The 25,861-nt window shown below is 39.6% G+C and overlaps 1 protein-coding gene across 2 annotated transcripts; it reads left to right on the top strand.

Annotated features, from left to right (window-relative positions):
* The first annotated feature begins 80 nt into the window (after positions 1 to 80).
* Positions 81 to 17,580, top strand: tom1l2 (target of myb1 like 2 membrane trafficking protein). Of its 2 annotated transcripts, XM_023298825.3 has the most exons (15): positions 81 to 214; positions 641 to 725; positions 1,448 to 1,526; positions 1,853 to 2,002; positions 3,111 to 3,245; positions 3,370 to 3,516; positions 4,810 to 4,926; positions 5,851 to 5,984; positions 6,170 to 6,221; positions 8,372 to 8,540; positions 11,927 to 12,053; positions 12,198 to 12,273; positions 13,121 to 13,180; positions 14,782 to 14,818; positions 14,929 to 17,580. In XM_023298825.3, the coding sequence occupies exons 1-15, from the start codon at positions 163 to 165 to the stop codon at positions 15,075 to 15,077; spliced, it is 1,569 nt and encodes a 522-aa protein (XP_023154593.2). In that variant the 5' UTR covers positions 81 to 162; the 3' UTR covers positions 15,078 to 17,580. The 2 variants fall into 2 exon arrangements, with proteins under 2 accessions (XP_023154593.2, XP_023154594.2); XM_023298826.3 differs by lacking the exon at positions 13,121 to 13,180.
* Positions 17,581 to 25,861: the final 8,281 nt, after the last annotated feature.

Genomic DNA, 25,861 nt, shown 5'->3' with positions numbered 1-25,861 from the left:
TACAATCGCCTTGCTCATATGATGGGTGTCCGAACTGTCCAATCACACTAAAGGTCAGTAGTTTTTGACCAATTACGTTCGTGTGTGGGTGGGACTTGCTGGACGTTTCCTCATGTATCATCGTTATCATCCCATGGACTGACTTGTTTGTTGTCGAGCAAGATGGAGTTCCTTTTGGGAAATCCTTACAGTACCCCAGTGGGGCATTGCATTGGTATGTAGCTAAATATCTAGGAGACGACACCGCAGACCGATATGCGTTTCTGCTCTGGGAGTGTGTCTGTTTTGAGCTATAGTCGTTTACGGGTTTGCCACCGTTAGCATGCTAACGTCCCTGAATGAGTTGTATACAGCTGGAAAGCGACCGTTAGCCGCCTAGCTAACTAGTAGTTACGGTAACGTCTGCTGTCACTGTGCTAGAATGAGTCTTAACTAACTCAAGGGACGTTTTTTTTTGCCAATTTCAGATGTTATGTCAGTGCTTAAAACATTAGTGAACCCATTTACTTCTATCTTAGAGGGTGACTAATAGCTAAGTTCGCTAACAGTTAGCTAGCCTCCAGTCATCGTCACATAATTGGTGTGCTGTGCTTTATTAAGACGTCGTTTTTTTTTTTAACCTACTGCTTGTGTGTTCCAGAGAGAGCCACTGATGGCTCCCTGCAAAGTGAAGACTGGACCCTCAACATGGAAATATGTGACATCATCAATGAAACAGAAGATGGGTGAGTACCCATAGAAAATCAATGAATAGCAATATATGTTGATTGATTCTTTTGTGTGCACTGGTTTAATTCAGTGTTTCTCTGCGTTTTACATCATGTCTAGCTGCAGTAAGATATGGAAATAAGGTCACTCTTATCCTTTTATTCCTTATCTTTGCCCTAGTAAGAGAAGAAATCTTCCCCAGCCTGTGCAAGGCAGCTTCATGCAAGGCCCCATTGCTTATCTCATTGTTCCATTAACCTTGTACTGTATGTTTAAGGCTGGTGTGTGAAGTCCAGGTCATGTTTGATTAGTGGCTCGTAAACTGGCTTAGGTGGGTCTAGCCTGGAATGATGTGCTTTTAAAACAGCAGTCTATAAAAAGAGGTCTGACCCTTACTTGTTTATCATTGACAGGAAGTGCAAGGACGTCAGACAGCAACTGATTTGATCAGTTAGAAGTAGCAAGAGAAAGTTAATTATTTGTGCCCTACACTAGAACAGGTATTATCAGTTCAGCGATTGTGAAAAGTCAAGGAATCATTGACATGCCTTTGGGATATTTAACTTCTCAATTCTTGCTGTTGTCTGGCAATGTCACCTAAACCTTTCAGCTATTGCCTTCTCTGCAGTTGGTTTGCTGTATTCCCAATGTCTTACTAGTGGGTATGAAAGCTATGAGCATATTGTGCTAGTCCAACCTTGTGTGTCTCGTGTGTTATTGCCTTTGTGTTTGTGTGCAGGCCAAAAGATGCCATTAGAGCAGTCAAGAAGAGACTCAATGGCAACAGGAACTATAGGGAAGTGATGCTGACTTTAACGGTGAGTTAAAGTAGGGGGCAGTAGAGGAGCTACACTGTATCTACAAGCAACAGCATTATCAATATAATTAATGTACGCTACTTCTAATCTAATCTACTTCTAGAGAGGTAACGTGTGTGTTTTCTCTCGCATAATATAATCTATGGAGCAAATCACTTAGGCTCACTTGATCGTGGCACCTAATTTCCATTTGTAATTTTCAGTCTAAAATATTCTGCCCATTCTATATCTGGGTCGTAAAACTGTCAACTTGTCTGTAAGAGGATTTGACTCACTGTTCGCAAGGCATTAGCATGTCCTGAAAGTATTTTCTTGTTATCAATCAGGTTCTGGAGACGTGTGTGAAGAACTGCGGCCATCGTTTTCATGCTTTAGTGACTAGCAGGGATTTTGTGGATGGCGTGCTTGTTAAAATCATCTCTCCTAAAAACAACCCGCCCACCATCGTTCAAGATAAAGTACTCGCCCTGATTCAGGTAAGATAACAGTAACATTGAATGTCGTTAGTCTAGGTTTGTACACGCATATTTTTCTTCTCTGTTAATGTATTTTCTTCTATAATAATGTACATCCTTGTAAGAGACAGCAAGCATTTCTGATTGAGTCAGTTAGTGAGAGGTGTGGTGTGTGGCGTAGGTGTTTATTACATTATGTGTGGCTGTGCTGCAGTCCAGGAGGTGGCCTGTCATCCCCTGGCAGCGCCTCAGGTACAGCACACTGTCTCCAGGGCTTCAGCCAGGAGCAGCTCTCGTTACCTGTCACAGCTCGGATAACTGGTTCATGTGTGCTGCTCTTATTTCCACCAGGGACACCATGTGACCACAGCTTACTGCATCGATCCAGGAGGGGCATATAGTAGGTCTGAGGGAGCGAGGAGAATCTAAGTGTCTCCTGTTTATCTGCTATTTAGACAAACAAGTTTGTGACAGGAGGGTCAGCTGGGAAAACTGTGTGGGAAAACCTATTGAGTAGCACTCCCATTGCACAACAGCTGGAGCATTGTTGGCATTTCTTTTTGCAAGATGCATACTACCAACAGACTGTGGTTGCATTGTGCAAATCTCTAAGCACCTGTCTCATTTCTCAAATGTTAATGAGTGTACCTTAGAGTTGATTAAAGTTAGCATGTGAGACCATTTACTAGCCCTAACAACATTAAGGTTTAAAGTCATTCTGAGTTGATATTTTCTAGCCAAACTCTTACCAGCATCAGCGAATACTGGTTTGGCATTGGCTTATGTTGCTTTTAGACATGGTTTAACCAAAGGAAGTGAGTTGTTGTGGAAAATTGAATTTAGATCGCACTGGCTTGCAGTTTAAAGCCGAACCCTTTTGGATCAAGAACTACCTCAAAGGCCTTGTGTACTTGTTTTTAAACTGTTGTAGTGGCCCAGTCAGGCTTTGGGCATTGTGGTTTGCTGACGGAATATGTTCAACCCAAACAAACAGAAATCATCAGAGAACCGGTTCCTTTTACTATTCTCACATCACTTGCTTTGTTTGCTGTGTCAGCCCTCCCTTTACCCAGTGTGTCTTTTTTCACTCTGTTTTCTTTTAACCCTTGTCTGACTTTGCGTTCTCCAGGCATGGGCTGATGCATTCAGGAGCAGTCCTGACCTCACAGGCGTGGTTCAAATCTATGAGGAGCTAAAGAGGAAAGGCATAGAGTTCCCCATGTCAGAACTGGAGACCCTGTCACCTATACACACGCCTCAGCGGGTATGAATCATCCCACTAAGCAGCCTGTATATGTGCTGAAGTTTATGTGCAAAGATCAAGCACATTGTAAGTATCTTCTCCTGTAATTTTGTGAATGTATGTCGTCTCCGTCTGTTGTTTCCAGTCGGCATCTGCTCCAGAGGGAGACGCCACCCTACATAAGTACAGCAGCGTTACTCAGCCCACACCACACTCTGTCCCACCAGCCTACACCACCCCTCAGGTCCCCAATATTCAGGCCTCTGGATCCATCAATCCTACACCTGAACAGGTACGGCAGTATTGCCCTAATCACACTGAAACTGAACAGCTGGCTTAGATTTGTATTCACCTTGTAACAGTATGTAATTCTCCCACAAAAAGATCAACTTCATTTTAAGTTTATTTTGTGGTGCCATGCAAGGCAAAATAGCGTTGTGTGTATCTGTCCAAACAAAGTAATTAAAAACTCTACACTGTGAATGCACTGCTGCATACGTGCTTGATGTGAAATGGGTTTACACCAATCTCAACTTTGTTTGTCTAGAGTACTCTCAAAGCTCAGTTGAGTTCAAGCAGCACTTTATTCACCACGTCATGTTCCAAATGTGTCCTTATGACTGAATTGCAGCTACATGTAATTTAAGACTTTTCATTATGTGAAAGTGGTATTTGTTGTTTGCTTGTACTAGCTAAAACTAGACATTCCAACCTTTTTTTGTTTCGACAAACTTTTCAAATGTTAATTGAAAAAGAAACTTTCACCAGTTTTTTAAAAACTCTTTATGCTTCATTATTTATTGCCACCTATTTCAGCTTGTTCATTGCTTTTAAATAGTTTTTTTTAACCATTTGTCTACTGCTTTCAGCTAACACTTTCAACTTTTCAGATCACTTGCTCACTCTTTTTGCACGCATTTTCAATTTCAACATGTGCTGTTAAGTGCATGCAATGTGTTACAGCTGACTGAAGCTGACAGCCATTATTGTACATTTACTAGACAATAATATAATTGATAATCATACTTGGCCACAGTCATGCTACTGTTCAAAAGTTTGGGGTCACTTAGAAATGTCCTTATTTTTGAAAGAAAAGCATTTTTTAAAATGAAGACAACATTAAATTAATCAAAAATACAGTCTAGACATTGTTAATGTGGTAAATGACTATTCTAGCTGGAAACGGCTGATTTTTAATGGAATATCTCCATAGGGGTACAGAGGAACATTTCCAGCAACCATCACTCCTGTGTTCTAATGCTACATTGTGTTAGCTAATGGTGTTGAAAGGCTAATTGATGATTAGAAAACCCTTGTGCAATTATGTTAGCACATGAATAAAAGTGTGAGTTTTCATGGAAAATATGAAATTGCCTGAGTGACCCCAAGCTTTTAAATGGTAGTGTATATTTAGTTTTTTTCTTGAGTTTAATAATTCCCTCATTTATCCTGTAAATGTGAACCCTTTATATATATATATATGTACCTTTGGAAGGAAATCACTGTCCTCAGCAGCATTGCAGACTCATTGTTTCTTCACACCGTGTTCATAACAATAAACAGAATTTACCTGTATGTCATCCAGATTTGCCGGCTACGCAGTGAGTTGGACATTGTCCGTGGGAACACTAAGGTGATGTCAGAGATGTTAACTGAGATGGTGCCCGGACAAGAGGACGCTTCAGACTATGAGCTACTACAGGCAAGAGACCTCGTTTTGAGTGTATCTATCTGTCTCTATGGCTACAGTCACATGGCAAACCTTAGTGCTTTGTTTTCCGGCTGCTCAATACTTTTATACATGTGGCCAATATCAGATTCCACTGTGAATTGGTCACTGTCCCTAAGTGAACCAGATGCACAAAAGAACAAGAACAGAGACTTTGCAAGCAGCACACTGTTGCACGGAATGAAACATGGAGGCCATTGAAGTCAGTTTTTTATTGACAAGATGATCTGCAGTGGAAGCCTACGAGGATGAGGAGAAAGCCAGACAAAATTTTAGCTGTGGCTTTTTGTGGAGCAGTTGTTGCTACCTCTGTATACAGACGTTTTAATGCCTTACATGACTGGCTTCACTGAAACAGACTCTATTCTAGCATCAGTCAGTGCCTCTCTACAAGACTCTTGGTTCAGGTGACCCATCTCCCTGAGAAAGCATTCATAAGTTAGGGTACAGTGGCTGTCTAACTTGTTTGGTAGTGCAAAGTCCTCTGTTTGTTCAGTTCGCTGAGTGAGTGCCACCAGCATAGAATTGTGACAAATGTTGATCTAGAGTGACATAAAATGACTCATACATTTTTTATATGACTGTTAAGATGGAGATCACATTGCAAAAGGTCAGACTTGTGTCTGGCTTAGGACCACATATGGAAGCAACCCAAATCAGAATGGAAAACATCACATGCCATATGATTTGTGAATGCCACTTTAACCTGCTGTCTGATTGCAGCTTTTCTGTGTTTCTACACTCTGAAGTGTGTGTAAATGAGTAAATATGAAAGCCTAGTATATTTCGTTTTAACACGCCCCTACAATCCATTAAGAGAGCATTAACTTGAGAGCACTGTGCATTCAAGTCTGTGCTATTTTGTGTTTATGTACTGTGTGTATTTGCTTTGTTTAGGAGCTGAACAGGACTTGTAGGGCCATGCAGCAGAGGATAGTGGAGCTCATCTCCTGTGTTTCTAATGAGGCAGTGACTGAGGAGCTGCTGCATGTCAATGACGACCTCAACAACATTTTCCTCCGCTACGAAAGGTTAGGAAACACTAGCGCACGCGCATATTGTACAAATGCAGATAGAAAGCCATTTTTGGGTGATAGAAAGTGCACACATTCAAGCTCATCCAATCACTGACGGTATTGTGCATTTGCACAGATTTGGTTAGCTAAACAAAAGAGTTTTTGTTCATTTCTGTCCTGTTGTCTGTCTGTTGCTTCAGGTATGAGAGGTTTAGGTCTGGCAGATCCTCAGCTCAGAGTGTCAACAATGGGGTGAGTCAGCATCATTACCTGTAGTGGTGAAACACCCAGTGTTTGCATCACGCTTAATATTCCTGGATTTTCTCATTGAATCTTCTGAGCTGGTTTTTATGTGTCATAGTGTTGATCTTCTGCTCATGTTTTCACGTTCTTTGACCGCCGCACCTTTCAGTGTGTTGGTGTGGACCTGCATGTTACATTACCAGTCCAGCTTTACAAAGTCTTTCAAGTGCCATCTTTACTACCTGTCTGCTGTTTACCAGATGTACATGCCAAATTAAATGGAAACCCAACAAAGACATCTATATATTTGTTGTCATCTTAAAATGGAAAGAAAATACACTATCGGTCAAAAGTTTGGACACACCTTCTCATTCAATGGTTTTTTAGTTATTTTCTACATTGGTGATTAACACTGAAGACATCAAAACTATAAAGAATACATGTGGAATTATGATGTAAACAAAAAAGTGGTAATCTTCAATATTAATCTACAATATAGAAAATAATACAAATAAATAAAAAGCATTAAATGAGAATGTGTGTCCAAACTTTTGACTTTTAGTCTATGTGTTTTTCATCTTTTGTTTTTCATTTCTTTCTACAATGCAGTCGACGCAGGCCGGTTGCATTTAGGTTCTGTCCAGTAGGGGGAAACATTGACTGTGACTATACAGTAGTGAATGCAATGAAAAGTCACTGCATTCATGTGGTGGAATTGGGCTGATTGTATTTGTAGATGCACTTGTGTTATCCACTCCAGAATAAAATACAATTAACAGCTCAGTCATAGCTTTGGAGTGGGCTTAGCGGTGCGCTCCAAATGGGGGCTCTTGTCATCAGCTGCCAAAATACCAGACAGCAGCGCATCATGTAACAGTCATTGTCATTCAGAGTTTTATGTTACTTGTATATACCTTTTATTTAATATCAGTTTAACAAGTGAGAGCTGCACTGGTGTAGATCAATTTTCATTTGTTTGTGCCAAAAAGAGCTACGTACATTTACTTTGTTTACTGCTGCTTGCTTGATGAATCCTATGTGCTGTACATTACATGCCTGCAGCTGTGGCTTTCTCAGTTTCCTGTTGTTTCCGCTTCACCTCTGTATATACTTATCAGGCCATAAACATTGGAAAGCAGCTGATAAAAAGCAATGATAAGGCGAGGACACTCTGTATCACCTCCTCATTGGGTTTCCAGTTGTTTCGGCATGGTATATCGTCCATAGTTATCATGCCATTACATTGTGTCCCTGCACAGGCATGCTAACGGTATTCACTGTCTCTTCCTTTCTGTTCTTTTCTGTTCTTCTGTTTCTGTGGCTAGCTGAGGCAGGCAAGTATGAAAAATATTGTCCCTAAATGAGCAGTGCCCCCGTCCACAGCAACTGTTGAAACATGGCTAAATAATATGGGCCCAGCCTCCACCAGTATCTGTCACCCCATATAGCATGTTTTGACTCTGCAGCCCCCTACAGAAATGATATGAAGTTGGACATAGTGGACAGTGAGACAAAGATTAAGATGGCACTGAAATGAACATGTGCCTAGAATCACTGTTGTGTTTTGCATTATCTGAAACTGTCAGGGTTTGAGATTTGCAAAATGGTCTTGATAGAACAACTCATACAGAGCCCAAAGACTGGATTCCCTCCTCCCTCCCTGCTCTATTTCTGCCTTCTTAAGGGGATTGTTTTGTCTTTACGGATAACCAACATTAATATGTATCTATTATAACTCATAATTCATAAAATTTGGCCATAATACATTTGAAACCTAAATATGTATAAAATAAAAATTATAATTTTGGATCCTCTTAAGAAACAGTGTTCCAGAAAGTGAGTTTGATTACCTGCTATCTCAGTCACAGACATTTTCATGCTCTCCTGAAGCTACCCAGCAAGTTTTTCAAGAGCGTGCTTACTCTTTTTTAATGCACCATGCCTTCATTTTGTTTTTTTAATCTTAGCCCACAAATGTTGTTTTTTCTTCTATATTGTTTCAAACACAATCAAGGAACAAAATACTGTATAACCCTGCCTTTCCTTAGCTTCCCGCAAAAGGATTTGTTTTGCTCCTCATGAGCCTGAAACCCTAATTCATTCTCTTTGCTCCGACATAAAGTAAGGGCTACATTGTCTCATCACTCGTCATTCATCAGGTCCTTAGTGAGGCTACAGAGGACAACCTCATAGACCTCGGCCCAGGTTCCCCAGCGGTGGTCAGCAATATGCCGAACGCAGCCCCAAGCAGCTTGCCCCAAACCATCACAGTCCCTGCTGGAAGACCCTCCTCCCCGGCCACCTTGGCTTCCCGCCTGGCTGGTCTAGGTATGTACTGACTACTTCAGAAATTAGCCAAATGTTCACTTTGAAATAATGCAATTCAAGGTTGGAGTCTGCAATGTTGAAGAAAAAAATGATCATATTTAGATAATTAGCGGATTTGCTGTCTCTCTCGCTTCCACTTTCCCCTCCCTTCACCCTCCACTGAGGCTACATCCATGCTGGTGCATTTTTATTTCAAAGCATCTTAACACCTGGTATGTTTTTGCCTACCATTTGCAATACTCCAGAGTTTTACGACCCTCTAGGATTTTAGGAAATCCCATTTTAGTTTAAAAACTGCAAGTTTCACTTTGGTCTGGATGTGCAGAAACTTTTGGCTTTAGGAAAAGAAGACACAGTCATGCTGTCTTTCTGATTGGACCTTACTGCTACTACGTTTGCTCTCTGATTTGTTGCACTCCTATCATGTGACTGTCTTCCTGAAGAAAACAAAGACATCATCCTTGATTACTACTTGGTAATTCAATATAGATGACTGTGTTGTCTTTGCTAGAAGCTGTTGTGCAGTTCAGGACATCTCTGGTGTTTTTGCCATTGCTGCTACTACATAGGATTTTCTACAACTGAGCAATCAAAGTGCTGCTTCATGTTTTGAGCAGCACCCCATGCCCAGTGTAAATAAATGGTCATTTCATAGGCTTTTTCAGGCATGTGTATATACATGGAGATAAGCTAAAACATATAAAGATCCTTTTTTAAAGTGTTTTTTTTTGGATTAGAAATGCAAACTTCACCTTTAATTATCTACAGCTACAATTTAAGTACATTTTTGTCCTATTAACTACAACTGTTAAGAATTTGCTGTTTTTCTGAACACAGGTTTGGCTGAATCACACCAACATGAGGGACTTTGCTAAATATGCCTGCTGGCTAATTAGCCACGTAATAAAGCCAAACTGAGTGTTCTTGTGCTAAAAGTGTTTTGGCACTGAGACTGCAGCAAAAGACAAGACTGTTTAGATTGGACATTTGTTGACTATAAACTTTCATTTATGCCACTAGATAAAGGAAACAGTTTTACAGTTAACTACAAAATTAGGAGTCTGGAGGTACAACAACAAAGCTCATCTGGATCCATTCATTGTTCAAGCTATACTTAGTCCTCAGGCTGTTTTCATGAAAACAGATTAACATAGTTAAACACTTAAGGAAACAAAAAGACTGGCTAAGTTGTTAGGCGTATTTTAAGACTAACAATTGAGCCATCATATCCCCTAGCTAATATGGAACTAAATAGGAACAATCAGTGACGCCTTTCAGCTAGTTATTTAAGTGGTAACATCAGCATACCAAAAAAAACATCACACAACAAACCTTTTTTTCTTCACTTTGACAGAATTAATGTAACCATGAAAACTACTACTTTATAATATTGCCTTTGTTCACTTCTTAGCTGTCATTTGCCTCCAGCTGCTGTCTCTGTGCTACTGTCAGTACCAGCACTCAGTCATGCAGATGGAAGAATGTTACTATATACACTACCAGTCAAAAGGTTGGACACACCTTCTCATTTAATGGTTTTTCTTTATTTGGCTCCTCATGAGCCAGTTTCGTCGTAGCGGTGATGGTTTTTGCAACTGCGCTTGGGGATACATTCAAAGTTTCTACAATTTTCCAGACTCTCTGACCTTCAGTTCTTAAAGTAATGATGGACTGTTGTTTCTCTTTATTTAGCTGACTGGTTCTTGCCATAATTTGGATTCTAAGAGTTGTCAAATAGGGCTGTCAACTGTTTACCAGCCTGACTTCTGCGCAACACAACTGATGGTCCCATCCCCATTAAGAAGGAAAGAAATTCTACATATTATCCTTCACAAGGCACAACTGTGAAGTGAAAACCATTTCAGGCGACTACCTCATGAAGAGAAGGCCAAGAGTGTGCAAAACAGTAATCAAACAAAGGGTGGCTATTTTGAAGAATCTAAAATATAGAACATGTTTTGACTTAATTCACACTTTTTTTGTTTACTACGTAATTATTCCGCCAAGGAAAGCTGCCGAGTTATGTGACGATCGGCATATGTTTGTCCTTCCATCCATTAATCTGTCCTTCCGTCTGTGCGCAACATTACTCAAAGAGAGACTAACGGATTTGGATGAAATTTTCAGGGAAGGTCAGAAATGACACAAGGACAACCTCATTAGAGTTTGACAGTGATACAGCTTATCGTCTGGATCCACAGATTTGTTAAAGACTTCTGTATCATTGTGAGGTAGCGGCACTGCGTCACTGTAACTATGACAACAAGTGAACACTGATGATCACGTGATGGCAATCCTACTACAAATCCACCTGTACTTATCGGGACTTATCCGTCGGAAATGATACAATGACTGAGCAGCCTTGGCAGAGTACTGTGCTCTCTGAGTGCTTTTCTTGTTCCATGTGTGTTCATTCATAGTTTTGATGCCTTCAGTGAGAATCTACATTGTAAATAGTCATGAAAACAAAACAAAACAAAAACCATTAAATGAGAAGATGTGTCCAAACTTTTGACTGGTTGTGTACATACAATATACAACAATTTATGTTCAGCCATGTTTTTGGCGTCTTGAAACTGTTAAATTCTTCCAGACTGCAGATGTTTTCTGCTGGATTGAAGGAAGCTGGACGGTTTATGGGATGGCATAGTCAGCAATATCTACCCAAAGGTTGCTCGTGTTGGGTTAGTCAGGATTGACTACAAATAAACACTAGCATATACTAATGTATGACAGGGACACGGAGATGGCTGCTAAAAACATGATTTTTTTTGCCGGTCTGCCAGCTCAGCTATGTGGTGGTCTACCAGGATTTGTAAAGTGAGTCCAGTGGTCAAATCTAAACTAAACTCAAAATTAATCCATGTGAAAACTGTAGTCACTGGTGTTGCTAGGTACCCAGGGGAGTCTTCACGAAGTGTCACCTGGCTGCTGGTGACCAAGAAATCGTTCAGGCTCTTTACATTTCAAGGGTTGGGGTTAGGGTTGTCTGATCTCCTACTTATTGAGTGTTCGAGGTGATGATGAGCGTATTTTAAGCTTTGGGCACAGCTTAGCTAGCTCTTTTGGTCTGCTTCCATCTTTTATGTCAAGTTTAAACACTTTTATGCCCAGATATGAGTGGTATAAGGCTGTTCATGTAACTCAGAGTACAAAAAGGAACACGTGTATTTTTCCTAATTAACCACTGCAGATTATTGGATACTTAATTTAGCCCCTGCTGATTCTGCATATGACCTCTCCAACAGCATCAGCAGAGATGGCTTAGCAATTTTTGATACAGTTGCAAATCCCTGTGTGATGTAAAATTGCCTTTGTGCAGTTGGATTCTGTTGTGTGCTGTATGATGGATTGAAATTCAAGTGATTTTTTCCCCTCTCTTCCAGACATGGGTGCAGACAGTGTGAGCAGTACTCTGAGCTCTCTCTCCAGCTGTAAGCCTCCACCTGGCCAGGATGACTTTGATGTGTTTGCTCAGACCAGGACTGGAGCTGTCTCTGAACCCAACAAGACGTAAGGATGCACTAGAGGCCTGTTTTTCATTCTACACTACAATCCATGCATTTTTAATGAAGAGGGTGAACTTTGGCTTGGCTTTTAGCCTTCCTCTTTCTTTGTTAAATTAAAGTAACCCTCCATCTGTTTGTATTGTCTCAGTACTAAGGCAGAAGGCAGCCACACTGCTGCTGACGCTCCTCCCACTCTGGATGTCCTACAGCCAGCTGCTGGAGCGGTGAGTCTCAGTGACAATTTGGTCTATAATTTTCAGTGTTTTCATAGCTACTCATAAAACATTTGTGCTTGTTTGTGTGCTGTGTGACAAGCCGTCGCAAGGCAGACATCTTCTCATGTGCTTGCACTAGTGCTGCTGGATGCTGCTTACCTTTCTGACACGTATAATAAATGTAGTTTTTGCTTCTTAGTGATTAACAGACCCTTCAGCTTAATGAGAATATTTTGAATATCCAATCTACATGTCATCCCAGTTATTTATTTTGTTTTGGCTAGATTCTTTGCTTAATTACTCAGGCAGTGGTACTCATTCTTAGCTGTTGTCCTTTCTGCAGTACTGATATAAAACTAACTAAAATTGCTTTCACTCTTCACTATGTTGAATGGTCAAGTATGAAAAGAAGAACTGTGCCTGCTTTATCAGCCTCTATGATATAGTTATATCAATAAGGCTACTCTCTGTTTAAAAAAAAAAAAAAAAAAAGCTTGTGGTTTCTGGGTGAAGCAGCTAATTTTCTGCTGTGGTGTCAGATATGGTGTTGCTTGCTTTATTCATCCTCACTGGCATTACACTGCATTCTCAGCTTAATCTGCATGCTGCGATGTGCGCAGCTTGTTTTTGTGTGGAGCCTCATAGCCTGATCATGTTAGTCATGAGTGTGTGATGATACCATCCATAGACATTGGTTTCTGTTCTATTTCTTCATTTTTTTTTCCTTGCAAAATACTTTTATTAAGTTGCCTTTAAGTTTACACTGAAGTACGTTTTTTTTATTTTCTGTTGTGTTTGGGGTGGGATTTTGTTTCTGTTTCCGGCCACCTGTGGCGGTCTTCATGCTGCCCCATAGGGTGTCGGACGCCAGTCCTCTGTCATGGATGACATAGAGGAGTGGCTGTGTACTGATGTGGTGAGCCCATCATGATTTTTATTTCTGCTTGCTTCTCTTTCCTTTTTCGCTCTGTGGTTTTCCTCTTATCTCTTCTGTAATGATTTTTGAAGCCTGAAAATAATATATTTATGCTTTATTACATTTCCTCATTCTTTGGTTAATCACATTTTGATACCATAGTTCATTTAAAAGTTACTAACAGTGTGTTGTGGGGACAGACTGACATTTTTATGACAAAAAAAAAATGTTGCAGAATGAGCATGAGGTCTTGAATGCGTATATGTGAAGGTAGTATAATCAGGTCTTAGTCTGGCGTTGAAGCATCACAGTGGCATTCTGGGTCATATATACCACCAGTCAAAAGTTGGGACATACTTTCTCATTCAATGCTTTTTATTTATTTGTATTATTTTCTACATTGTAGATTAATACTGAAGATTAACACTTTTTGTTTACTACATAATTCCATATGTATTCTTTTATAGTTTTGATGTCTCCAGTATTAATCCACAATGTAGAAAGTGATTAAACAAAAAGCATTGAATGAGGAAGTGTGTCCAAACTTTTGACTGGTAGTGTGTGTAAAATATCATATCGTTAAGTTGTTTTGTTGTATAATTCTGGGCTCACACTCCAGGAGTTTAAAATCCCAACATATTTTGAAACTGGCTTACATTATGCACAGAAGGAGGAATTTTTACTGATATTCTTCTCTGTAATTGCAGACATGCACACCCTACCAGACTTGAGAAAAATAGCACATCACACACTGCAGGACGTTACTAAGATTATCGTGCCAGAAGGAGCAGTCAAGGAGCAGTGTGCATGATCTCATGCTAATGCAGATGTAAACAGATGGGAGACTGTGATCCAACGACTTGCCGAAATGCTAATAATACTTTATAGTGAGAAAATGGCACAAAAATAGAAGGTTAAATGGCTCTGAATGAGAAAATGATTGGGGACATCTATTCTTCTTTTTAATATCTGTATGCAAGCTAAAGTTAATCTTGATGGCTGCAATGTTTAGCATTGCTTGGCCACACTGTCCGCTGCTCCAGGTGCTAGCACAATAATCTTTATGTTACAAATTTTAAGAATTACTGTCAAGCACATTTAATATCACCGGGTTGGTGATCAAATTTCTCCTCTGACTGTCAGGAGGGGTGAAAAAAAGTTAAATCAGCCCCAAAACTCCTGGAATAACTGTAATTATATGTCAAGCAAAAAAATTTTAAGTGGGCAATAAGGAAATGCAAGAGTTCATGCTCATTTTGCACCAACTTGTGTGACTTTGTTGCATTACTAAGTGGTGATATTATTTGATTTGGTTTCAAAACAACAAAAACATATTCTAACCTCTGAAGTTAACTGGTCAATTTTGGGTGAGTGGTAACGGCAGGTAAGTGGTTCCTTGTTTTACATAAAAGCTTAATTGGTAATTGATTGTGTAAAAAAAAAAAAAAAAAAAAAAAGGTGCTGTGGTTTTGTTTAAATTGGTGGTTTTGGGCACATACAAAGAACCAGAATCTGACTTTTGGTTTGCGGTGGTTTGCAGCGGGTTACGTTCTTCAGAGTTAACTCGCAGGTGTGACATTGCAGTGTTTCTTTTTCAACAGAAAGGGGATGAAGGCGAGGAAGGTGTCACAAGTGAAGGTAGGACTACAGACATGTCTTTTACGCTGCTGTTTTCAGCTGCATTTCAACCACAAATTCACATTTCTGTCCTACTTGTTTTGTTTCGTTTGTTTACTTAATGCGTCCAGAGTTTGACAAGTTCCTTGAGGAGAGAGCCAAAGCTGCTGAGATGGCCCCTGGCCTACCGTCGCCCCCGAGTGGCAACCCGGGTGCGGCGCAGGGAACCCCAAGTCGCAAGAAGCCAGACAGACCGGAGGACGCTTTGTTTGCCATGTAGACCTCCCACCGTTGACCTCTGATCCCCAGCCTTAGACCCGACCAGCTGAGCAGCATCACCCGAGGACAGACTGACCTGACACTGAGACACCTGTGATTGATCACAACACTATTGAGTCACACTACAAGAGTTTTGCACACGCTTTCCTTATAAAAAGAGAATTATTAATGCTGTCCGTTAATTTCTCACCAGAAAGGGGAAAAAAAATGGCCTGTTTTGTTACGCCGCCAGATGACGGATCTCACCAGTGTCAGAGTCGACAAGGCAGCCTGCTTTTTCCTTCTTATGTGTAACGAATCTCCTTCAGCCTGCTGTGGACTGCAGAGCTTCATGTTGCAGCTAATCCTGATAAAACAGCGTAGAGTTTTATATATATATAAAAAAAAAGATGAAGTCCTAAGTATGAAATCCATTTCTGAAATATTCCCTCAAAGTAACACCACCAGATTTAATTGTTTTGCTATTAAAATTGCCCTGACAGAAGGTTTATGGCTGTTATTGCAGAATATGTCCATCATAGGCCGGAGCACTTATCGTACCTACGAGGGTCTTGTTTTGGTGTTTGTATCGGTCCCTTTGCAAGTCCGTCTGAATTGAATTGTAAATCTGTAAATGACAAATGTCAAGTTTATTAGTTGTATGTATATTTAAGCTACATATGTATGAAAGAGATGGTAATTTAATGTAGATTTTTGAAAAGGGTTTATGTTCCACTTGCTTTGACAATAGGGATGTACCTTACTGGGAATATACAGTACATGCGATAACGCTAGCTTAAAAATATGTCGAAGAAGGGAATTTAGCTTTTGTGATTGGCCTCACTGCACATAATACCAACAAATGTGTTCGTATACCTTCCTCTCCATCTGCCTTTCTTTGAAAAGCTCAAGTGCAGATGACTCGCTGGTCACAACAGATTTGAGATTATTTTTGCTGAGATTTATTAGCCCGAAGCTGCTATAGTTGGTTTTAATTCCATCTGCTGCACAATGCTGTCTAATTATTCCTCGTTTATGTAGTCATCGTTATGCCGAACACCGATTCTTAGTGTTTATGTTGAATGAGTTCACAGGGAAGTAGTAGTGGTGCCCTGAGCAGAATTCAGAGGTGGTCTTACTGCTAGCTGAAGAGACACATGCTGTTATTGGTGACTTTTTACTTTGACTGTAGGTTTTATTTCCTTTTTGAATGCTGTATGTCCTAAAATGAAACTTAGAGGACCAAATCTGTGTTTATTTTTCTGAATATGGAAGGAAAAGTCTGGATAATTTGGTTCTGCTTTGACTCAAAATTAGCTTTTTTTTCTATTAAGCGATGTATGGGAGAATTCATCACGCTACAAAAGCATTATTTTTAGTGCATTTCTCCTTTATTTCTTTACGCTGACATCTTAAAAGGCCTGACCTTTCAGCATGACATTTGTTTTCAGAAATGAGCTCGCCGCAGACATAGTGCTACAAATGAGACATTTTACTCTTGACAATAATAGATTCAACACGTTACGCAATCACAGCAAGCTTAAAACGAGTGCACTTTGACGGTCGCATTACCTTTCAACGTGTACTGTACATCAGTTAGCCAGGTGTAATTAATGAGGACTATTTGAGGCGTAGAAATAATTTATTCCACACTATTATTTTTTTTTTCTTCAGATCAGTATTTTAAATCGCTTTATTGTGCAGCATTAAAATGGGAATGAAATATGTTAAGGGACAGATTGAGAAATTGTCATAATGGTGTGTGTTTTAGTGTTATTGGCTTTTGTTTATGGAGTTCAGAGATTCCGTTTTTCTACATTGCTGCTGGCTAATGTATCTTATTTGTCATGGTTACGTTTAGTGATTTCGTGCGTCTTATTGTTGGTTCATACAGTAAACATATGGACATTTCTGAGGGCAGTTCATCACTCATTCGTAGCTGTGAAACAATTGCACCAATTTTCTCATTTAACTCATGAAGGATACATATTTTTATTCTCACTCTGAATTTTACAAACTGACAAGCACATGAAAAAAGCAGACATGTAGAACTTAAGTCTGACACTTTAGACAAAGCATCAGCGTTGCACATTTCGAAAGGGAAACTTCCTTTCTCCTTCTGTTTCCTTGTTTTAGTGTTAAACGTGTGTGTTTGTCAGCCGTTCTGTGACGCTGAAACATTTTATCTCAGCTCAATGGGGAGAAAAAAAAAAACTTCCAAATGTGTGTTTAAAGAATACATGTTACTATCCTGCTTGGTACCACCCAGGATCAGCCTGGTTTATTTCAGTGTGAGCTCTGTCAGTGATTTGTAACTGAATCTCAGCATACCCATAACTTTGTCATCTCAGACCTGTTTTGCAGAAGAACAATGCGTTTCTTTGTGCGTCACTGGATAATATGAAAAGAGATGCTGATAAGGGAGGCTGTGCTGTGTGACTGCTAGCTTTTCTGAGTTGCCTCATCTCTCGTTTCTCTTTGTGTTGTTTGACTTATGCATGAACTCTAATAAAACATTAGCAGTGTGTGGTCCGCATCCGTGTTTTTTGTCCTTTTTTTGTTGTTGCTGATAAAAAGTGTTCACCTTTCCCTTAATTCCCTCAAGTTTTCCCCTTTTATTGCTTTTCAACATTAAATCTAGGTACATTTATTTAGGCTGTTTTGACAAGAATTTACAAAGACAGTCTTTTTTTTAAGAACATTTTATAAAAACTATTCCCTTTTCCTTTAATTCCCTTAAGTCAAGGGTGTCAAACATGCAGCCCGCAGGCCAAAACCGGCCCTCCAGAGGGTCAAATCCGGGCCATGGGAGGACTTTGTAAAGTGTAGAAATTACAGAGAAGACATTAACTGCAAATTGTAAATTTGTAAAACTATAAAATATTTTCTAGACCTTGACAAGTTGTTTGCTCATAAATTAAAATACTTTATTGCCCCTTGTTCTTTTGCTGTTTTGTGTCTCATTTTTGTAATATTTTTTGTTGTTTTTTGTCTTTTTTTAGTCTGACTTTTGTCTCATGTTTTTGTCCTTTTGTTTCCTTTTTGTCTCGCTTGTGCTTTTTTTTTCTATTTTTTGTCATTTTGTGTTTTGCTTGTGTCATTTGTCTATTTTTTTGTTGTTTTATTTCCCATTTGTTATTTTTGTCTCGTGTCATTTTTGTAATTTTTCTTGTCATTTGTCCATTTTTTTGTCGCTTTAACGTTTTTGTCAAATTTTTTGTCTCTTTTTGGTTTGTTTCGTGTCATTTGTCAAATTTTTTGTCATTTTTTTGTCTCACTTTTGTCATTTATTTTCTTTTTGTCTCACTTGTGCTTTTTGTCTTATTTTTCTCATTTGGTGTTTTGCTTTATTCGTTGTTTTGTTTCTCGTTTGTCGTTTTTTTATCGCTTGTGTTGTTTGTCTATTTTTTTGTTTTATTTCTCACTTTTGTCATTTTCGTCTCTTGTGTCACTTTTGTAATTTTTTGTCATTTGTTCAGATTTTGTCTCTTTAACTCTGTCAGATTTTTTAATCTGTTTTGTTTCGTGTCATTTGTCTCATTTTTTGTCATTTTTTTCTCCCTTTTGTCATTTTGCTTTTCATTTTTGTAATATTTCATCTTTTTTTTTACTTTTTTTAGTCAGAATTTTGTCGCTTTGATCATAAAGTAAAATACTATATGGTTCAGTTCCAGATACCTGAGACTAAATAAGTTGTAATGTGTAAATGATAAACTGAGGCATAATGTTGAAACTGAATTCAGTTTTAGTAAGAAATTTCAGGTAGTTCATAATGTTTTGTAAAAAGATAATTCCTGAAATGTGAACATTTTCTGAATGTAATTTTTTGTCCTAAAACAAAGCAAAAAAATAAGAGTTTTTGTTATTTATAGGTTATTATGCTCTGATTTTTCTGGTCCGGCCCACTTGAGATCAAATTGGGCTGAATGTGGCCCCTGAACTAAGATGAATTTGACACCCCTGCCTTAAGTGTTTCCCTATGTGCTTTTAAAGTTAAATCATGTTCATTTATTTCAGCTGTTTTGATAAGAATTTACAAAAAAGACTCTTTCGTGTCAAAGGGAAAAGATTGGTTAAATTAGCTGAAATTAATGAACAATACAAAACGTATAATAAATGACTGCTTTGGTATTCACCTCCCTAAAGTCACTATCAATGCACCTTGGGCTTCAGTTATAGCATTGAGTCTGTATGAATAGGTCTCAATTATAACTTATTTTCCATTTGATATTTTTAATTTAATTGACATTAGTTGGTAGACAGCAGTTCTCACTTTGACACAAGAGAATATATTTTTGTAAATTCTTGACAAAAAATCCAAATTAAAAAGAGCATGATTCAACTTCCAAAATGGGTGAAGACTTTTTATACACACTAAGAATTTCGAAGCAATATGCTGCCGCCACTCCAGTCCTCCGTGGCCAACTCCAATCTGTCTGGCTCCCTCCTCAGATGGTGATAGCTGAAGCTGACCTGTAGTAAACCCTTTTCATTCACCTTACCCCCCACACCCTCCCACCTCTCCCACGAGGCCCATGGGCCCCACACCAGGGGCTTCCCCATTGGTTGCCAGGAATCGCCTCATCCCACAAACATGACCCCTCATATTCTGCCTCAGTCACTGGAGCGTTTTCCCGGTCAAGAAAGAGGCGTGTGTCTGTGGGACAGTAGACTGGAACACACAGGAGCCCTGTTTGAGTCGGCGTGCCATGTTACAATGGGCAGCCAACTTAGTATTCTGTTTAAAATCCTGTCACTCCACAGAGCTGCTGCTGGATTTCTCTCAGAGAGGTAAATGGATGCTTTATGTTTTTCAGTTGGATCAGTGAAGAAAAAATTGAAATCTTTGTAAAATGTGTCCTTTAAACCAGAATTTGTGTAACTCGCTAGAGGAAGAATATTCAGAAATGTCTGTAAAGCAGTTATTTTTAATCAGCAGAAGAAAAATGTGCATCTTGTTAGTATGAGTAAGGCCAGTGTTTGTGCTACTTAGCTGTGACTGTTGTCCCCTTCGAATCAAGATCACTCATTAGTCACGCCAGGCAGCATATTCACCCAAATGTTCTAACATGTGTTACAGAAGCCTGAGTGCATAAAGCTGTCGGATCCCTTGAGAACTGCTGAAGAGCAGAAATATGGAGGATCCACGTTTTCTTGGATTCGTTTTCCCAGATTGATGGGTGCTTTGGATTCTCCTCTCAATGAGCAGTTAGCTGGCACACCCTGGTGGCTGCACCGTGGAGTCTAACAATGTACATGTCACAGGTCAAGCTGAGTGGAAAACTCAATCAGACTGAGACAGAGCCACAAAGACGTATCCGTCGTGCCCTCGATAAAAGGAAACGCAACATATCTCCACAATTATCCCTCTACCAAGTGGATCAGTGACAGAGGAAATGCTGCCCAGAGCTGTGGTGCATTGTAGTTGCATTGCATGTCTCACTAACAGTGCAATGGATCTGCTTTGCATCACAGAACTTGGTCATGAGACAACTCAACCAGTGTCAACAAATACAATCAAAGCCCTACATTAGGCAAAAACCCACTATCCCACATCCCCTCAGCTCACTAGCCCTGTTACTAACCTGCATGTATTCAGATTTAAAGGTGAAAGTTGTTGCAATATACATCTGTTACAACACACCTTTCTTTTTTTTTTATGTAGAGAGCAAAGGAGTGGAACACCTGACACTTTATAGCAACAACAGGGGTACCCAGGTAGCTCAACAGGTTGAGCAGGACACTAATAAATTGGGGCTATATTCCCCAAACAGTGGTCATGGGTTCAATTCTTGCCCATGATCTTTTGCTGCAGGTCATTCCTCCATCCTTCTCCCCATTTTCCTGTCTTCCTCTCACTGTGACTGTCAAATAAACCTGCAAAAAGGCCAATATATATGTGTGTATGTGTGTATGTGTGTGTGTGTGTGTGTGTGTGTGTATGTGTGTGTGTGTGTGTGTGTGTGTGTGTGTTCAAAAACAATAAAGGTGGCAAAATTCTGTCTGAAAACCAACAATGAACTGAGTGTATTCTGTTCATTTTTTTGTAAAACTCCACAAAACTGTTAGAAACACATCAGCACGCTTCACTATTGCATTGGGTGACGGGCTTCTTATTTAAGATCTGGACATTGTAGTTTATGTTTATCTCAGTCAAACATACTGTACACCTTCCTGTTGTCTTAAATACTCATTAGTGCATACGCTGCAGAAAATAGTCCCTACTAAATGTGCTCTTTACTCCTGTTAAAGCAGCATTTATTAAAACAACAACGTCCACCATCTAAGGCAGGGGTAGCCAACACGGTGCCCGCGGGCGCCTGGTTGCCCGCAGAGACCATGTGAGTTGCCCACCACACATGTTCTAAAAATAACTAGTCACCATGAAATTCCTTATAAAAAATTATAGTTGCTTATCTTTTTAAATCAAAAATACTTACATTAATACAGATTTTAAATTACAATATTTATTATAATTTTTTTTAAAAACAAAAATGTCTTCGGTGTAAATGAACTTTGACCGTGTCCGAGTCAAAGTTCACTGCGCATGTCAAACCATCACGTCACTGGTGAAGCGTCCGGACGCAGACACTTTGGGAAGCTAGATGTGGTTTTTACCCCCAAAACATGACAGAGAAGTGAAAGAGAAAACACTATTTATTCACGATGACAGGGAGGAAGAGTTCTTTTTCACGACAGTGAAAGATAAAGGTATGTGTCCTATTTGCGGGGCGACTATTGCGTCGGCAAAGCGGCACAATGTGGAGAGACGCTACTTTAGCTGCCACAAAGCTTCCATGCTAACTAGCCACCTGGTAGCACATAGACTGTATGCGCACTACGGACAGGAAAACCCGGGACTTAAAGGCAGCTTTGACATCTACTAAGCGGCGAAAAGTTTCTCCGTGGAGAAAAATGTACCATTAGAAAAGCTTGTTTCATTGAAGACAGACGGGGCTCCTCCATGACGGGTCGCCATGCAGCCTTCATTGTACGATGCAGAGGTGATCCAGACTTCCCAACATTCCTACATTACCACTGCAGCATTCACCAGCAGGACATATGTATGTACAAAAGTGGCCGGATTTGATCATGTGATGACTCGTGTCGTGAAGATCATAAATGGCTCCAAAGCCAAACAACCAGGACATTGAAGGTGCTGCTGGAGGAGCTGTCAGCTGATCATGGTGACGTGTTACTACACACAGAAACCCCATGGATCAGCAGGGGAACAGTTTTGCAGCGTTTTTTGTCACTGTTGGCCGAAATCAAACAGTTGATGCAATCCAAAGGGGAAGACACCTTGCTGCTTGAGGACACTGAGTGGATTCTTTCCCTTGCATTTGTAACGGACATCACTGGGAAACTGAACCATCTGAACTGTGAGCTGCAAGGTAAAGGTAAGACATGATAAGCTCTGCAATGCCAGGCTTCCCACTAACACACATTTACAAAGAAAGAGTTAATATGTTGTCATTCAAAACACCGTGCCATTACACAAAAATGTGAAAAATAGTTTGTTGAAAACATGCAATGATTTGTTGTTATGATCTGTTAAAAATGTTGCAATGCTGGTGAAAAATGCTGGTGATCAGTACTAATGTGACAGGATTCATTTCAAAATGTGAAAGAGTTGATTTTTTTTCTTACATAAATGATAATTTGTACAAACATGGGACAGAGTTCATGAATTGTTCAAAAATGTTACAAAGGTAGTGGTTTGCACAAATGAAGCATGATTTGATGACAGTTAATGATTTCCTGAAAATGTTACAAGTGATAATTTGCACAGAAATGTAACTGGTGTGATTTTGAACAAAATGCTGCAAATATGCTGATTCATACAAAACTGCCAAGAAAGATATTTACCAAAGTTTCAGAGATGGGATACTTCTGACTTTTAAATATTGGAACAGATTCCCATATATATATGTGTGTGTGTGTGTGTGTGTGTGTGTGTGTGTGTGTGTTTCTTACCGTTATTGTTGTGGAAATCATTGTTAATAATTATTGTAAGGAATAATTAACATAAATGTCATCAGACAGTCTTTTTACATATTATTTTCATTATTATTATTATTGTTCAAAGGTGATGGCGCAAGTTTGCTATTGAGGAAGTTTGAGGAAGTCACACAAGGTGCCCTTTGTACTACTCAGTACCCTTGAAGTTGATCTCAGGTTCAAAAAGGTTGGTGACTGCTGATCTAAGGAGTCATTTCTCAGAAAATGAATCCATATATTTGTGACATGTTTTTTTTTTTTTTTTTTTAACCCAGGGGGCCAGAAAGTGCTGACAGACAGATGACACCCCTGGCTTGGTGGTGTCATCTCACAAATACTTATAGTCAGAGTACATTATGTGTATGTATATTACAATAACATGAAATGTTCCTCTGTACCCCTATGTAGATATTCCACTAAAAATCAGCCGTTTCCAGCTAGAATCGTCATTTACCACATTAACAATGTCTAGACTGTATTTCTGATTAATGTTATCTTCATTGAAAAAAATGCTTTTCTTTCAAAAATAAGGACATTTCCGAGTGCCCCTAACTTTTAAACGGTAGTTTATATTATTTTTTCATTTTTTTTCCACCTGTTTTATGGATACAGCTGAGGGGATTCGAATGGTAAATATTATTGTATAAGGAAGGTGTTTATTCAACCCTATGGCATTTTTAAGGCCACTGTACTTTCTTTTTATTTGTTTAATTGCACATCTGATCATCAAATAAACCTTCAACATCTGTCCTGAAGCTTTATTAAGTGTGTCATGTTCACCACATAAAAACTGACAAATTTAAACGGATATCTGGCAGATTTCCACTTGAATGCCAAGCCCTTTTCTTTTATTAAATTGCCTATTTTCCATTTTCCCCTCTAAAAAGAAACCCTCCTGGTCACTTTCAGTCAACTCTCCGAGCAGGGACATCCTTCTAACAGCCCAAATGTAAACACTTGTGCCATTGATTGACATGCTGTGTTGATTTTCTCATTACCGACACACACACTTGAAGCCATTTAAAAATAATAGCATATTCCAGCTACCTTATAGCATGTTCTGGTTTGCACCTGCAGCAGCCCTGCATATGGCAAAGGGCAGAGATGTGTGTATGTCAAAGTCCTCGGGCTATTTCACTGATCTTCATTAGCTGGTAGCTTGTATTGATATCAGTGGATTTTCCAACACACTTTCATTCATTCATACTCCGACCACAGCTCAGGGAAACACTAGATGCACTCTCATTAGAACAAAACAGTGCGCTAATATTTGTCTTCATCCACACAATCCTCACCACAGCCTCGGCTAAATCTAATCGCAGAACAAGCCCTCAAATTTAAATGACCTAATTGTGTTTATGATTTACTTGTTATTAATGTTGCAGATCAGTGGTTTCCCAATTTCCTCCACCTGCACTTCCGCTGTTTCTCGCCCTCAGCTGCTCATTTTACCTGCAACATAATGAAGTCTCAAGCAAGCACGTCCGTAAATGAGAAGTGTTACGGAAGTAATTATAAAACAACCGGCTCAAAGTGTTCGACGGATTAAGCAGGAATGAAACAAACCTGATGAATTTAGAAGAGTTATTTAATAGAGGCCGTTCATCGGGACACGGCGCCAGTAGCTACACTTTTATACATTCACTGACAGCGTCATATGTGCATTGACTTTTCGGGCCTGACTGCTGCTTTGCTTTCTCTTTAGCTGCCTCCAAAGACTCCGGCAGCCTCCAAGCACTTTATGCTAAGTTAATTTACCCAAATATATCCGCGGCATCATGGCGGCGGCGGCCCCTGCTCCTCAACATCAACAACTTTGTTAATGGAAACTTGCTGATCCATAAATGCCGCCGCAGACGTTAGCTGGGGGGCAGTTCACATATGAATGTTAAAAACCCCACAGATCGATGAGGGGCATTTGCAAAGGAGTGCATAAGGTGTGTTTAATTATAACTGCGTCAGGGGCTGGTGTGTGCGTGTCGTTTGGAGGGGGGAGGTGCCGCTGTTTAAGCTGAGGAAGGGGGCCCCGGTATTTAAATAGGGTCACCTCTCGGCCTCACCTTGCAAGTGTTATGCTATATTAAATGCCACTCATGTTAAGTGTGTTGAAACCCGCCTCCGATGTAGTCGAGACATAATATAAAGGTTAAATTGAAAAATGTCCCTTCAACGGCACAGGAACACGCCATGATTGATCTCCCTTGTTCGGGAAGGAAATGTTAGTCAGACCTGGGTTTTGTTAGGCCCGTTTTAAGCGTGTGAAAATAATGCGCCGTAATAAGGAGTGACTGGATTAGAATTTAAGTATCAGTCAATCAGGATTGCAAAAGGTCAGGGGAAAAAATTTGCAAAACGTGGGCAGAAATTGGCTTTTGAACAAGCGAGTTCAATCAAAATAGGCCTTTTTTATTTTGCTGCAGACGCTTGGATTTGGCATAGTATTAAAAGCACTATCGACTCTAACAGTATCTAGTCAAGTGCCCCAATAAACCATGACAGCGTCAGTGATTCTCAACAAGTAGACTTTGAGTCTGTTGTGCATTCATACAGGAAAACTAACAAGTCAAAATGCACTGAAATCAATGAGGCAGAATGCAAATTATAGGATCAAATCTCAGAGTGTTTGAAAATGAATTTCTCATAAATACTATATAACATGTACAGAATTAGTGGACATATGGAGCAACAGTATGCCAGAATGCACAACACCAGCTTCCTGAAGCAGAAGCTGCTACATGGAATTTAGGATTTTGTCATTCACACCTGTGCTTTAAAGCTGCTCTGTGTATTTAGATTTGACTAATT

This window comes from Amphiprion ocellaris, chromosome 18, assembly GCF_022539595.1.
Source record: "Amphiprion ocellaris isolate individual 3 ecotype Okinawa chromosome 18, ASM2253959v1, whole genome shotgun sequence".
Classification (NCBI taxonomy): Eukaryota; Metazoa; Chordata; class Actinopteri; family Pomacentridae; genus Amphiprion; species Amphiprion ocellaris.
Note: the sequence above shows the minus strand (reverse complement) of the source record. Positions and strands in the feature narration are given on the sequence as shown.

Excerpts from the sequence above, each read along its gene's own strand:
- tom1l2 (XM_023298825.3), top strand. The coding sequence starts at position 163 with ATGGAGTTCCTTTTGGGAAATCCTTACAGTACCCCAGTGGGGCATTGC. Across the intron at positions 215-640 it reads CCCAGTGGGGCATTGCATTG|AGAGAGCCACTGATGGCTCC; the intron begins GTATGTAGCTAA and ends TGTGTGTTCCAG. Across the intron at positions 2,003-3,110 it reads AAGTACTCGCCCTGATTCAG|GCATGGGCTGATGCATTCAG; the intron begins GTAAGATAACAG and ends TGCGTTCTCCAG.